The following is a 17,500-nucleotide window of genomic DNA, read 5'->3' as shown; positions in this document are numbered from 1 at the left end:
TATTCATTACTGAATTTTATTAAAAATTTAATTAACTAACGTAATAATAATCATTATTGAGCACATTGGATATTACAAAAAACAAACAAAAAAGCCCATCCAGATTTATTGTGTTTTGTGTGGGAAAATTGTGTTTTTGGTGTTTTAGCTTATGATTGTGAAGCACTTTGGGCAACGCGAGTTGTATTAAACTGTGCTATATAAATAAAATAAATAAAAAATAAAATGTGCTTAAATGGTCATTATCAGATTCTAGCCTTAAACATGTTTCAGATCTTATTGTGAATGATTTATGCCATCTAAATCTAACATATATAATCTAAATCTATATATATATTCATATTATCAAACCTCTTAAACAGCATTTCTTTTCTGCTGAAATAGTCAAGGTCGTGTGGGCAGAGAAAATAATATTAAACAATAATATCACAACCTACTTTTCAAAATCAATCAAATTCCGATGGATCAAATCCTGCATTATTTCCCACTGAATATTCAGTGTTTTTAACAGATGCAGGAATGCGTTCGGGTCCTCGACTGCTTCCTCAACACTACAGTGAGTAATGAGCACAGATGTGAGGAGGTTTCTGTGCACACACACACACTCACACACACTCACACACAATCTCCTCATACACTCCATTTCATAAAGGGAAATGAATCAGATGATGATGAGAAGGCATTAGCTGATAAGACCGAGTGAATCTTCTCAAAAACATCACTGGGTCATATTTCACCTCAAGATAAACAGAAGAAATTATATATAGCATCATAAAAAGTATATAGCATCTATTTTTTGGACCATTTAAATTTTTTAACCATGACAATCAAACACATTTCTATTCCAATTGCATTACTGTAATACGAAAAAATATCGCTCTCTTTACAGATAATTACATTATTTACTTTTATTATTTAACATTACAATTATGCACAATTTCCCGCAAATTCTCGTTACCGTAGTTGAAATATATATATTTATACCGTAGTTATAAATATATTTATAATTATATTTTACTATATATTTCTTCATATTACTATTATTATTTTATTTTTTTAATAATTATCATTTAATTTTATTACAAATTGTGTTACAAATTAATATAATAGGAATCATCAATGAGAATAATGGAAATTACAAAAACAACAACTGTAAATAGAAAAAATAAATAATTAAATTAACGGTCAATGCAATTTTTTAAATAAAATAAATAAACAAAATTGTCCTATATTAATACTATAGCAAAATGATATTTTACTATATTATTCTTCACATTATTATCAATAATTTATGTTTTTATTCATTATTATTGAATTTTACAAAAAAAATTGTTACAAATTAATATAAAAATCATCAATGAGAATAATGGAAAAAACAAAAAACCTGTAAATTAAAAAATAAAATAATTAAATTAACTGTCACAATTAAAAAAAGAAAAACTAAACAAACAAATAAAATGTACTTTTATACGCAACATTTCATATATATTTAATTGAACAATTATTATGCCATTTGTTTATCTTTAGATTTCAGAAGTATGAGCCAGACATGTTTTCAGGAGGTTAAGGACAGTAGTTTGTGTGTGTTTCCTCAGCGCTGCATCAGAGCGCACAGACGAGGAGCTGAAGGAGACAGAAGTGAGACGCCGAGCGTCCACAAACCTGACAGAGACTGGTGAGTCTGAACCGCAGCTCTGACAAAAACATTCGTCACGTCCTGGGACCTGATAAAACCATCCTGCACACTTTATTTCTGTTTGGGGTGAAGATACGGCCACACACACACACACACACACACACACACACACACGTACCTCTCTGTCCTTGAGCTTCATGGCCAGGACGAGCTGGTGTCTGTGGTTGCTCAAGGCCTCACGGTAATTCCCCTTGGAGAAGAAGGCCGACCCCAGGTTTCCGTGAGCGCGACATTCGCCCGTCTGGTCACCTGAGAGAAACCAGAGCTGGGTTACATAGCTGTCCATACACACACCAACACGACAAGAGCATCAGAGGAAGAGGTGTTCACAGGCTTTACACACACACACAACAAGAGCATCCGAGGAAGAGGTGTTCACAGGCTTTACACACACACACACACACACACACACACACACACACGACAAGAGCATCCGAGGAAGAGGTGTTCACAGGCTTTACACACACACACACACACACACACACACACACACACACACGACAAGAGCATCTGAGGAAGAGGTGTTCACAGGCTTTACACACACACACACGACAAGAGCATCCGAGTAAGAGGTGTTCACAGACTTTACACACACACACACACACACACACACGACAAGAGCATCCGAGGAAGAGGTGTTCACAGGCTTTACACACACACACACACACACACGACAAGAGCATCTGAGGAAGAGGTGTTCACAGGCTTTACACACACACACGACAAGAGCATCTGAGGAAGAGGTGTTCACAGGCTTTACACACACACACACGACAAGAGCATCCGAGGAAGAGGTGTTCACAGGCTTTACACACACACACACGACAAGAGCATCCGAGGAAGAGGTGTTCACAGGCTTTACACACACACACACACACACGACAAGAGCATCTGAGGAAGAGGTGTTCACAGGCTTTACACACACACACACACACGACAAGAGCATCCGAGGAAGAGGTGTTCACAGGCTTTACACACACACACACACACACACACACGACAAGAGCATCCGAGGAAGAGGTGTTCACAGGCTTTACACACACACACGACAAGAGCATCTGAGGAAGAGGTGTTCACAGGCTTTACACACACACACACACACGACAAGAGCATCTGAGGAAAAGGTGTTCACAGGCTTTACACACACACACACACACACACACACAACAAGAGCATCCGAGGAAGAGGTGTTCACAGGCTTTACACACACACACACACACGACAAGAGCATCCGAGGAAGAGGTGTTCACAGGCTTTACACACACACACACACACACACACACGACAAGAGCATCCGAGGAAGAGGTGTTCACAGGCTTTACACACACACACGACAAGAGCATCCGAGGAAGAGGTGTTCACAGGCTTTACACACACACACACACACACGACAAGAGCATCCGAGTAAGAGGTGTTCACAGGCTTTACACACACACACACACACACGACAAGAGCATCTGAGGAAGAGGTGTTCACAGGCTTTACACACACACACACACACACACACGACAAGAGCATCTGAGGAAGAGGTGTTCACAGGCTTTACACACACACACACGACAAGAGCATCTGAGGAAGAGGTGTTCACAGGCTTTACACACACACACACGACAAGAGCATCTGAGGAAGAGGTGTTCACAGGCTTTACACACACACACACACACACACAACAAGAGCATCCGAGGAAGAGGTGTTCACAGGCTTTACACACACACACACACACACGACAAGAGCATCTGAGGAAGAGGTGTTCACAGGCTTTACACACACACACAACAAGAGCATCCGAGGAAGAGGTGTTCACAGGCTTTACACACACACACACACACACACGACAAGATCATCTGAGGAAGAGGTGTTCACAGGCTTTACACACACACACGACAAAAGCATCCGAGGAAGAGGTGTTCACAGGCTTTACACACACACACACGACAAGAGCATCCGAGGAAGAGGTGTTCACAGGCTTTACACACACACACACACGACAAGAGCATCTGAGGAAGAGGTGTTCACAGGCTTTACACACACACACACGACAAGAGCATCTGAGGAAGAGGTGTTCACAGGCTTTACCCACACACACACACACACACACGACAAGATCATCTGAGGAAGAGGTGTTCACAGGCTTTACCCACACACACACACACACACACGACAAGAGCATCTGAGGAAGAGGTGTTCACAGGCTTTACACACACACACACACACACACACACGACAAGAGCATCCGAGTAAGAGGTGTTCACAGGCTTTACACACACACACACACACACACACACGACAAGAGCATCCGAGGAAGAGGTGTTCACAGGCTTTACACACACACACACACACGACAAGAGCATCCGAGTAAGAGGTGTTCACAGGCTTTACACACACACACACACACACACACACACACACGACAAGAGCATCCGAGGAAGAGGTGTTCACAGGCTTTACACACACACACACACACGACAAGAGCATCCGAGGAAGAGGTGTTCACAGGCTTTACACACACACACACACACACACACACACACACACACGACAAGAGCATCCGAGGAAGAGGTGTTCACAGGCTTTACACACACACACACACACACACACACACACACGACAAGAGCATCCGAGGAAGAGGTGTTCACAGGCTTTACACACACACACACACACACGACAAGAGCATCTGAGGAAGAGGTGTTCACAGGCTTTACACACACACACACACACGACAAGAGCATCTGAGGAAAAGGTGTTCACAGGCTTTACACACACACACACACACACACACACACACAACAAGAGCATCCGAGGAAGAGGTGTTCACAGGCTTTACACACACACACACACACACACGACAAGAGCATCCGAGGAAGAGGTGTTCACAGGCTTTACACACACACACACACACACACACACACGACAAGAGCATCCGAGGAAGAGGTGTTCACAGGCTTTACACACACACACACGACAAGAGCATCTGAGGAAGAGGTGTTCACAGGCTTTACACACACACACAACAAGAGCATCCGAGGAAGAGGTGTTCACAGGCTTTACACACACACACGACAAGAGCATCTGAGGAAGAGGTGTTCACAGGCTTTACACACACACACACACACGACAAGAGCATCTGAGGAAAAGGTGTTCACAGGCTTTACACACACACACACACACACACACAACAAGAGCATCCGAGGAAGAGGTGTTCACAGGCTTTACACACACACACACACACACGACAAGAGCATCCAAGGAAGAGGTGTTCACAGGCTTTACACACACACACACACACACACACACGACAAGAGCATCCGAGGAAGAGGTGTTCACAGGCTTTACACACACACACGACAAGAGCATCCGAGGAAGAGGTGTTCACAGGCTTTACACACACACACACACACACGACAAGAGCATCCGAGTAAGAGGTGTTCACAGGCTTTACACACACACACGACAAGAGCATCTGAGGAAAAGGTGTTCACAGGCTTTACACACACACACACACACACGACAAGAGCATCCGAGGAAGAGGTGTTCACAGGCTTTACACACACACACACACACACGACAAGAGCATCCGAGTAAGAGGTGTTCACAGGCTTTACACACACACACGACAAGAGCATCTGAGGAAAAGGTGTTCACAGGCTTTACACACACACACACACACACGACAAGAGCATCTGAGGAAGAGGTGTTCACAGGCTTTACACACACACACACACACACACACGACAAGAGCATCTGAGGAAGAGGTGTTCACAGGCTTTACACACACACACACGACAAGAGCATCTGAGGAAGAGGTGTTCACAGGCTTTACACACACACACACGACAAGAGCATCTGAGGAAGAGGTGTTCACAGGCTTTACACACACACACACACACACACAACAAGAGCATCCGAGGAAGAGGTGTTCACAGGCTTTACACACACACACACACACACGACAAGAGCATCTGAGGAAGAGGTGTTCACAGGCTTTACACACACACACAACAAGAGCATCCGAGGAAGAGGTGTTCACAGGCTTTACATACACACACACACACACACACGACAAGATCATCTGAGGAAGAGGTGTTCACAGGCTTTACACACACACACACGACAAGAGCATCCGAGGAAGAGGTGTTCACAGGCTTTACACACACACACACACGACAAGAGCATCTGAGGAAGAGGTGTTCACAGGCTTTACCCACACACACACACACACACACGACAAGAGCATCTGAGGAAGAGGTGTTCACAGGCTTTACACACACACACACACACACACACACACGACAAGAGCATCCGAGGAAGAGGTGTTCACAGGCTTTACACACACACACACACACACACGACAAGAGCATCTGAGGAAGAGGTGTTCACAGGCTTTACACACACACACGACAAGAGCATCTGAGGAAGAGGTGTTCACAGGCTTTACACACACACACACGACAAGAGCATCCGAGGAAGAGGTGTTCACAGGCTTTACACACACACACACACACACACACACGACAAGAGCATCCGAGGAAGAGGTGTTCACAGGCTTTACACACACACACACGACAAGAGCATCCGAGGAAGAGGTGTTCACAGGCTTTACACACACACACACACACACGACAAGAGCATCTGAGGAAGAGGTGTTCACAGGCTTTACACACACACACACACACGACAAGAGCATCCGAGGAAGAGGTGTTCACAGGCTTTACACACACACACACACACACACACACACACGACAAGAGCATCCGAGGAAGAGGTGTTCACAGGCTTTACACACACACACACACACACGACAAGAGCATCCGAGGAAGAGGTGTTCACAGGCTTTACACACACACACACGACAAGAGCATCTGAGGAAGAGGTGTTCACAGGCTTTACACACACACACAACAAGAGCATCTGAGGAAGAGGTGTTCACAGGCTTTACACACACACACACACACACACAACAAGAGCATCCGAGGAAGAGGTGTTCACAGGCTTTACACACACACACGACAAGAGCATCTGAGGAAGAGGTGTTCACAGGCTTTACACACACACACACGACAAGAGCATCCGAGGAAGAGGTGTTCACAGGCTTTACACACACACACACACACACGACAAGAGCATCCGAGGAAGAGGTGTTCACAGGCTTTACACACACACACACGACAAGAGCATCTGAGGAAGAGGTGTTCACAGGCTTTACACACACACACACGACAAGAGCATCCGAGGAAGAGGTGTTCACAGGCTTTACACACACACACACGACAAGAGCATCTGAGGAAGAGGTGTTCACAGGCTTTACACACACACATACGACAAGAGCATCCGAGGAAGAGGTGTTCACAGGCTTTACACACACACACACACACACGACAAGAGCATCCGAGGAAGAGGTGTTCACAGGCTTTACACACACACACAAACACGACAAGAGCATCTGAGGAAGAGGTGTTCACAGGCTTTACACACACACACAACAAGAGCATCCGAGGAAGAGGTGTTCACAGGCTTTACACACACACACACGACAAGAGCATCTGAGGAAGAGGTGTTCACAGGCTTTACACACACACACACGACAAGAGCATCCGAGGAAGAGGTGTTCACAGGCTTTACACACACACACACAAACACGACAAGAGCATCTGAGGAAGAGGTGTTCACAGGCTTTACACACACACACAACAAGAGCATCCGAGGAAGAGGTGTTCACAGGCTTTACACACACACACACGACAAGAGCATCTGAGGAAGAGGTGTTCACAGGCTTTACACACACACACACGACAAGAGCATCTGAGGAAGAGGTGTTCACAGGCTTTACACACACACACACGACAAGAGCATCCGAGGAAGAGGTGTTCACAGGCTTTACACACACACACACGACAAGAGCATCTGAGGAAGAGGTGTTCACAGGCTTTACACACACACATACGACAAGAGCATCCGAGGAAGAGGTGTTCACAGGCTTTACACACACACACACACACGACAAGAGCATCTGAGGAAGAGGTGTTCACAGGCTTTACACACACACACACACGACAAGAGCATCTGAGGAAGAGGTGTTCACAGGCTTTACACACACACACACACACACGACAAGAGCATCTGAGGAAGAGGTGTTCACAGGCTTTACACACACACACACGACAAGAGCATCTGAGGAAGAGATGTTCACAGGCTTTACACACACACACACACACACACACACACACACACACACACACACACACACACACGACAAGAGCATCTGAGGAAGAGGTGTTCACAGGCTTTACACACACACACACACACACGACAAGAGCATCTGAGGAAGAGGTATTCACAGGCTTTACACACACACACACACACACACGACAAGAGCATCTGAGGAAGAGGTGTTCACAGGCTTTACACACACACACACACACACACACACACGACAAGAGCATCTGAGGAAGAGATGTTCACAGGCTTTACCCACACACACACACACACACACACACATAACAAGAGCATCCGAGGAAGCAAATGTTATTGTGCAAGAGAAGTTGATCTTGTATTGCTCAATTATCTTTCATTTAAAGGGTTAGTTCACCCCAAAATGTAAACTCTGTCAGTAATTACTCTCCCTCATGTTGTTCAACCCTGTAAGACTTTCGTTCATCTTCGGAACACAAATTAAGATATTTTTGATTAAATCTGAGAGCTGGATCTCACACACATGACCAGCATCGGCCAATAGTGAGCCTACGTGTGACGTACAACCCAGAAGCGCTGCGCTGTTACACTACGAGAACTCACTCGAGGCCCAAAGAGAAGGATATGAATAGCTGAATAAAGTCGTTATTTTTGTTTGTTTTTTTGCGCACAGAAAGTATTCTCGTCGCTTGATAAACTTAAGGTTGAGCAGCTGTCGTCACTCGGACTATTTTAACGATGTCTTTAATAGCTTTTCTGGGCCGGCAAGTTTCGATCCCTTAAGAAGCCTATGGAGGAGTGATCCAGCTCTCAGATTTAATCAAAAATATCTTAATTTGTGTTCAGAAGATGAACGAAAGTCTTACGGGGTTGAACAACATGAGGGAGAGTAATTACTGACAGAGTTTACATTTGGGGGGGAACTATCCCTTTAAGTTTAAATTTCGTCTCCTGATGAAATGCTTTTGGAGTAATAAAAATAGACGCAAATATGTTAATTGCTCAGAACATCTCAGCTTATTTGGTCTTTGCAGAAGTTAGAGTTCTAATTCGCCTTTGGCTAAACCCCGCCCCCCTTAGTTACTGTCGCTATGTCCGACAAGCTACGCTGCTCTCACACACACACACCATGTTCTCACGCAGTGAAAAATACATCGCTGACTGACAACATGCTGACAGACCAGGTTACTTTTCGGTTACTTTTGATATTAAACATATTAAACAAAGTCTCACCTTTCAAATTATGGTCATTTTTTAAAAAGAAATTTAAACAATAAATACCGTTTTGTGGCTCTTTAATGTGCCGTGACAGATCGCTGTAGAGCATCAGTTAAAGCTTCTCGTGATCCGATCATCTCTTCCTTCTAGTTCATTGTTATAGCATCAAATAAACATGAATGAACATCAGAAGGAATGTTGTTTTAACCGCAGAAAGGCATCAGTACATTCTGTTTTTCAAGTTCAAATCCTCCCATGTTAATCTACTAACTCTACTGACTGATTTGTCGGAAAAATGGCGGATGGCGAAGTATGATTGGTCAGATCACCTGTCAATCAAGCTCCCTGCGAAGGGTAAATTGAGACATTTTATTGCAGACTTTGGTCTTTCTGAAAACTCGTGAGATTGCTGAGGTCATTTTCTCACACAATTCAACCCTTTCTGGCTAAAATGGACTGTTTTTTTTGTTTTTTAGTTGCAAAATCTGACCAAATTAGACCGTTTTTTTGTCGGTAAAGCAGACCAAATCTGCTCGTTTCTGACCAGATCTGACTGGAGAATGTACAGGGTTACACAGCCGAGCTCCGGCAACATCTGCAGACGTTCCTATCAGACTTTCATTCTGTGTGCGAACGCAATCAGCCGCTCTGACGAGAGGAGAAGAAAGAGAGAGGAAAAGCGAGACGTCAGCTGTGTACTAATGTGTTAAAAGTGAGAGCTGAACCTCCAACACAAACATTCACAGTTCAGGTGCGTCATGATAGTGAGACAGACAGGGTGAGAAACACTTTCATGCCTTAAAAACCTCTGACATTCAGGAGCCGTGAGGAGAATATCTCAGATCTCATTGTTCGATGTATACTTCAGCATTTTTACACTGTTCCTGCGCTAACAACACAAAAAAACTAGTGGCATTTTGGGAAAAAGGCACAGAGACTTTTAATTAAAAAGTCCCATGAAGCCTAATTACCGTGAGACCTTATCAGCGTGAGGTCAAAATAATTAACTTTGTGAGAAGGTAGCAAAGCTTTTCGTGCACAAGGTCGCCTGAACGTCCATCGCCGGATGTTCTCGCAGTGCAGACCGCAGAAACACACGGGCTCCTCAAGAACAGGACGGGATCTCATGAATATGCAAAACAAGGCCAATTAAACACATTTTAAAGACACAGTTCACCCCAAAATCATTATTTACTAATGTTGATGGATGGATCTTAAAGGCACAGTAGCAATAACAGTTTGTTTGATTCTAAAGGCACGTTCACACCATACGGAAGCGCATTGCATTCACTTGAGGAAAAAAATCTACTCTGTTTTTATGAATTAACGAGTTAATTATCTCAGAATTATGAGATAATTTTTCATGGAAAAAAAATGTTTGCTCTGTTTTTCTGAATTAATGACTTAATTATCTCAAAATTATGAGTAACTCATTAATTCAGAAAAACAGAGTGAACATTTTTTTTTCAAGAAAAATGTATCACATAATTCTGAGATATTAACTCGTTAATTCAGAAAAACAGAGCAAAAACCGTTTTTCCATGAAAAATTATCTTGTAATTCTGAGATAAATAACTCGTTAATTCAGAAAAACAGAGTAGATTATTTTCCTCAAGTGAATGCAATGCGCTTCCGTAACACCAAAGACGATAACTATAATGATAAAGATATTGCTCTAAAAATCGTTGTAAATATAAAATAGCAGAGTTTACAACACAACTATAATGATAATGGCACAGAGAATCGACATGGCTGATAAATGATTCAAACATTTGTGAGCCAATCAGAAACCATCCTGCTTTAAAATACAGTAAAAATTGTGAATTTATTTTTCAATTTAAAATAGCTGTTTTCTATGTGAATATATTGTAAAATTATCATTTATTCCTGTGATCAAAGCTGAATTTTCAGCATCATTACTCCAGTCTTCAGTGTCACATGATCCTTCAGAAATCACTCTAATATGATGATTTGATGCTCAAGAAACATTTCTGATTATTATTAATGTTGAAAAAAGTTTTTTTTTTATTATTAAACTGTGACAATTTTTCAGGATTCTTTAATAGAAAGTTCAAAAGAATAGCATTTGAAATAAATAAATATCTTTACGGTCACTTTTGATCAATTTAATGTGTCCTTGTTGGATAAAAATGTTGATTTCTTTTAACAAAACAATCGTACTGATCCTACACTTTTGAACGGTAAAGTGTATTTTGATATAATGTAAATATTAGATTATTAAACTTAAAAAAACTTTAATAAACAAATCCTTTAAATTTAAGGGTATCCATGAAAAATATAAGTATAAAACAAACAAAATCATTTCAAATTAATTTGCCACAAAACTGAAACGTACCAACATGTGGGAAATATACAATTAAAATTTGGCTGACACATAAACAAACTGAAATTTAAGTTTAAGTTGAAGGTTTACTCAAGGTACTCTTGTTGTGTACTTATGGTGCAAATGATGTTATGTTCACACACACTAATGATGGCTTAGGCTTAGGTTCACACACAGTCGCTCACCTAAAGATGTGTTCACACACAGTCGCTCACCTAAAGATGTGTTCACACAGTCGCTCACCTAAAGATGTGTTCACACACAGTCGCTCACCTAAAGATGTGTTCACACACAGTCGCTCACCTAAAGATGTGTTCACACACAGTCGCTCACCTAAAGATGTGTTCACACAGTCGCTCACCTAAAGATGTGTTCACACACAGTCGCTCACCTAAAGATGTTCACACACAGTCGCTCACCTAAAGATGTGTTCACACTAAGTCGGTTCACCTAAAGATGTGTTCACACACAGTCGGTTCACCTAAAGATGTGTTCACACACAGTCGCTCACCTAAAGATGTGTTCACACACAGTCGTTCACCTAAAGATGTGTTCACACACAGTCGCTCACCTAAAGATGTGTTCACACACAGTCGCTCACCTAAAGATGTGTTCACACACAGTCGCTCACTTAAAGATGTGTTCACACACAGTCGCTCACTTAAAGATGTGTTCACACACAGTCGCTTCACCTAAAGATGTGTTCACACACAGTCGCTCACCTAAAGATGTTCACACACAGTCGCTCACCTAAAGATGTGTTCACACACAGTCGGTTCACCTGCTCACCTAAAGATGTGTTCACACACAGTCGCTCACCTAAAGATGTGTTCACACACAGTCGCTCACCTAAAGATGTGTTCACACACAGTCGCTCACTTAAAGATGTGTTCACACACAGTCGCTCACTTAAAGATGTGTTCACACACAGTCGCTCACTTAAAGATGTGTTCACACACAGTCGCTCACCTAAAGATGTGTTCACACACAGTCGCTTCACCTAAAGATGTGTTCACACACAGTCGCTCACCTAAAGATGTGTTCACACACAGTCGCTTCACCTAAAGATGTGTTCACACACAGTCGCTCACCTAAAGATGTGTTCACACACAGTCGCTTCACCTAAAGATGTGTTCACACACAGTCGTTCACCTAAAGATGTGTTCACACACAGTCGCTCACCTAAAGATGTGTTCACACACAGTCGCTTCACCTAAAGATGTGTTCACACACAGTCGCTCACCTAAAGATGTGTTCACACACAGTCGCTCACCTAAAGATGTGTTCACACACAGTCGCTTCACCTAAAGATGTGTTCACACACAGTCGCTTCACCTAAAGATGTGTTCACACACAGTCGCTCACCTAAAGATGTGTTCACACACAGTCGCTCACCTAAAGATGTGTTCACACACAGTCGCTCACCTAAAGATGTGTTCACACACAGTCGCTTCACCTAAAGATGTGTTCACACACAGTCGCTCACCTAAAGATGTGTTCACACACAGTCGCTTCACCTAAAGATGTGTTCACACACAGTCGTTCACCTAAAGATGTGTTCACACACAGTCGCTCACCTAAAGATGTGTTCACACACAGTCGCTTCACCTAAAGATGTGTTCACACACAGTCGCTCACCTAAAGATGTGTTCACACACAGTCGCTTCACCTAAAGATGTGTTCACACACAGTCGCTCACCTAAAGATGTGTTCACACACAGTCGCTCACCTAAAGATGTGTTCACACACAGTCGCTCACCTAAAGATGTGTTCACACACAGTCGCTCACCTAAAGATGTGTTCACACACAGTCGCTCACCTAAAGATGTGTTCACACACAGTCGCTTCACCTAAAGATGTGTTCACACACAGTCGCTCACCTAAAGATGTGTTCACACACAGTCGCTTCACCTAAAGATGTGTTCACACACAGTCGCTTCACCTAAAGATGTGTTCACACACAGTCGTTCACCTAAAGATGTGTTCACACACAGTCGCTCACCTAAAGATGTGTTCACACACAGTCGCTCACCTAAAGATGTGTTCACACACAGTCGCTCACCTAAAGATGTGTTCACACACAGTCGCTCACCTAAAGATGTGTTCACACACAGTCGCTCACCTAAAGATGTGTTCACACACAGTCGCTCACCTAAAGATGTGTTCACACACAGTCGCTCACTTAAAGATGTGTTCACACACAGTCGCTCACTTAAAGATGTGTTCACACACAGTCGCTCACTTAAAGATGTGTTCACACACAGTCGCTTCACCTAAAGATGTGTTCACACACAGTCGCTCACCTAAACATGTGTTCACACACAGTCGCTCACCTAAAGATGTGTTCACACACAGTCGCTCACCTAAAGATGTGTTCACACACAGTCGTTCACCTAAAGATGTGTTCACACACAGTCGCTCACCTAAAGATGTGTTCACACACAGTCGCTCACCTAAAGATGTGTTCACACACAGTCGCTTCACCTAAAGATGTGTTCACACACAGTCGCTCACCTAAAGATGTGTTCACACACAGTCGCTCACCTAAAGATGTGTTCACACACAGTCGCTCACTTAAAGATGTGTTCACACAGTCGCTCACTTAAAGATGTGTTCACACACAGTCGCTCACCTAAAGATGTGTTCACACACAGTCGCTTCACCTAAAGATGTGTTCACACACAGTCGCTCACCTAAAGATGTGTTCACACACAGTCGCTCACTTAAAGATGTGTTCACACACAGTCGCTCACTTAAAGATGTGTTCACACACAGTCGCTCACTTAAAGATGTGTTCACACACAGTCGCTCACCTAAAGATGTGTTCACACACAGTCGCTTCACCTAAAGATGTGTTCACACACAGTCGCTCACTTAAAGATGTGTTCACACACAGTCGCTCACCTAAAGATGTGTTCACACACAGTCGCTTCACCTAAAGATGTGTTCACACACAGTCGCTTCACCTAAAGATGTGTTCACACACAGTCGCTCACCTAAAGATGTGTTCACACACAGTCGTTCACCTAAAGATGTGTTCACACACAGTCGCTCACCTAAAGATGTGTTCACACACAGTCGCTCACCTAAAGATGTGTTCACACACAGTCGCTTCACCTAAAGATGTGTTCACACACAGTCGCTCACCTAAAGATGTGTTCACACACAGTCGCTCACCTAAAGATGTGTTCACACACAGTCGCTCACCTAAAGATGTGTTCACACACAGTCGCTCACTTAAAGATGTGTTCACACACAGTCGCTCACTTAAAGATGTGTTCACACACAGTCGCTCACCTAAAGATGTGTTCACACACAGTCGCTTCACCTAAAGATGTGTTCACACACAGTCGCTCACCTAAAGATGTGTTCACACACAGTCGCTCACTTAAAGATGTGTTCACACACAGTCGCTTCACCTAAAGATGTGTTCACACACAGTCGCTCCCCTAAAGATGTGTTCACACACAGTCGCTTCACCTAAAGATGTGTTCACACACAGTCGCTTCACCTAAAGATGTGTTCACACACAGTCGCTCACTTAAAGATGTGTTCACACACAGTCGCTCACTTAAAGATGTGTTCACACACAGTCGCTCACCTAAAGATGTGTTCACACACAGTCGCTCACCTAAAGATGTGTTCACACACAGTCGCTTCACCTAAAGATGTGTTCACACAGTCGCTCACTTAAAGATGTGTTCACACACAGTCGCTCACTTAAAGATGTGTTCACACACAGTCGCTCACCTAAAGATGTTCACACACAGTCGCTCACCTAAAGATGTGTTCACACACAGTCGTTCACCTAAAGATGTGTTCACACAGTCGCTCACTTAAAGATGTGTTCACACACAGTCGCTTCACCTAAAGATGTGTTCACACACAGTCGCTTCACCTAAAGATGTGTTCACACACAGTTGCTCACTTAAAGATGTGTTCACACACAGTCGCTCACTTAAAGATGTGTTCACACACAGTCGCTCACCTAAAGATGTGTTCACACACAGTCGTTCACCTAAAGATGTGTTCACACAGTCGTTCACCTAAAGATGTGTTCACACACAGTCGCTTCACCTAAAGATGTGTTCACACACAGTCGCTTCACCTAAAGATGTGTTCACACACAGTCGCTCACCTAAAGATGTGTTCACACACAGTCGCTCACCTAAAGATGTGTTCACACACAGTCGCTTCACCTAAAGATGCGTTCACACACAGTCGCTCACCTAAACATGTGTTCACACACAGTCGCTCACCTAAAGATGTGTTCACACACAGTCGCTCACTTAAAGATGTGTTCACACACAGTCGCTCACCTAAACATGTTCACACACAGTCGCTTCACCTAAAGATGTGTTCACACACAGTCGCTCACCTAAACATGTGTTCACACACAGTCGCTTCACCTAAAGATGTGTTCACACACAGTCGCTTCACCTAAACATGTGTTCACACACAGTCGCTCACCTAAAGATGTGTTCACACACAGTCGCTTCACCTAAAGATGTGTTCACACACAGTCGCTTCACCTAAAGATGTGTTCACACACAGTCGCTCACCTAAAGATGTGTTCACACACAGTCGCTCACCTAAAGATGTGTTCACACACAGTCGCTCACCTAAAGATGTGTTCACACACAGTCGCTTCACCTAAAGATGTGTTCACACACAGTCGCTTCACCTAAAGATGTGTTCACACACAGTCGCTTCACCTAAAGATGTGTTCACACACAGTCGCTCACCTAAAGATGTGTTCACACACAGTCGCTTCACCTAAAGATGTGTTCACACACAGTCGCTTCACCTAAAGATGTGTTCACACACAGTCGCTCACCTAAAGATGTGTTCACACACAGTCGCTTCACCTAAAGATGTGTTCACACACAGTCGCTTCACCTAAAGATGTGTTCACACACAGTCGCTCACCTAAAGATGTGTTCACACACAGTCGCTCACCTAAAGATGTGTTCACACACAGTCGCTCACCTAAAGATGTGTTCACACAGTCGCTCACCTAAAGATGTGTTCACACACAGTCGCTTCACCTAAAGATGTGTTCACACACAGTCGCTCACCTAAAGATGTGTTCACACACAGTCGCTCACCTAAAGATGTGTTCACACACAGTCGCTTCACCTAAAGATGTGTTCACACACAGTCGCTCACCTAAAGATGTGTTCACACACAGTCGCTCACCTAAAGATGTGTTCACACACAGTCGCTTCACCTAAAGATGTGTTCACACACAGTCGCTCACCTAAAGATGTGTTCACACACAGTCGCTTCACCTAAAGATGTGTTCACACACAGTCGCTTCACCTAAAGATGTGTTCACACACAGTCGCTTCACCTAAAGATGTGTTCACACACAGTCGCTTCACCTAAAGATGTGTTCACACACAGTCGCTTCACCTAAAGATGTGTTCACACACAGTCGCTTCACCTAAAGATGTGTTCACACACAGTCGCTCACCTAAAGATGTGTTCACACACAGTCGCTTCACCTAAAGATGTGTTCACAAACAGTCGCTTCACCTTAAGATGTGTTCACAAACAGTCGCTTCACCTAAAGATGTGTTCACACACAGTCGCTTCACCTAAAGATGTGTTCACACACAGTCGCTTCACACACAGTCGCTTCACCTAAAGATGTGTTCACACACAGTCGCTCACCTAAAGATGTGTTCACACACAGTCGCTCATCTAAAGATGTGTTCACACACAGTCGCTCACCTAAAGATGTGTTCACACACAGTCGCTTCACCTAAAGATGTGTTCACACACAGTCGCTCACCTAAAGATGTGTACACACACAGTCGCTCACCTAAAGATGTGTTCACACACAGTCGCTCACCTAAAGATGTGTTCACACACAGTCGCTCACCTAAAGATGTGTTCACACACATTCGCTTCACACCTAAAGTTGTTCACACACAGTCGCTTCACCTAAAGATGTGTTCACACACAGTCGCTTCACCTAAAGATGTGTTCACACACAGTCGCTCATCTAAAGATGTGTTCACACACAGTCGCTTCACCTAAAGATGTGT

The 17,500-nt window shown here is 43.4% G+C and overlaps 1 protein-coding gene across 3 annotated transcripts in view; it reads right to left on the bottom strand.

The window, feature by feature from the left end:
* Positions 1-17,500, bottom strand: part of ttc28 (tetratricopeptide repeat domain 28) — a 238,544-nt gene that overhangs the window by 125,491 nt on the left and 95,553 nt on the right. For 2 of the 3 annotated variants that reach the window (XM_056263134.1, XM_056263135.1), the window contains exon 4: positions 1,815-1,945. The exons of the other annotated variant lie outside the window; for it this stretch is intronic. In XM_056263134.1, the coding sequence (XP_056119109.1) occupies positions 1,815-1,945 (131 nt within the window). The remainder of the gene's footprint in view (positions 1-1,814; positions 1,946-17,500) is intronic. 3 annotated transcript variants of the gene reach the window in all.

The sequence above is a fragment of the Rhinichthys klamathensis genome, unplaced genomic scaffold, assembly GCF_029890125.1.
Source record: "Rhinichthys klamathensis goyatoka isolate OS25496 unplaced genomic scaffold, OSU_Roscu_1.1 h1tg000200l_1, whole genome shotgun sequence".
NCBI classification, from domain to species: Eukaryota; Metazoa; Chordata; class Actinopteri; order Cypriniformes; family Leuciscidae; genus Rhinichthys; species Rhinichthys klamathensis.
Note: the sequence above shows the minus strand (reverse complement) of the source record. Positions and strands in the feature narration are given on the sequence as shown.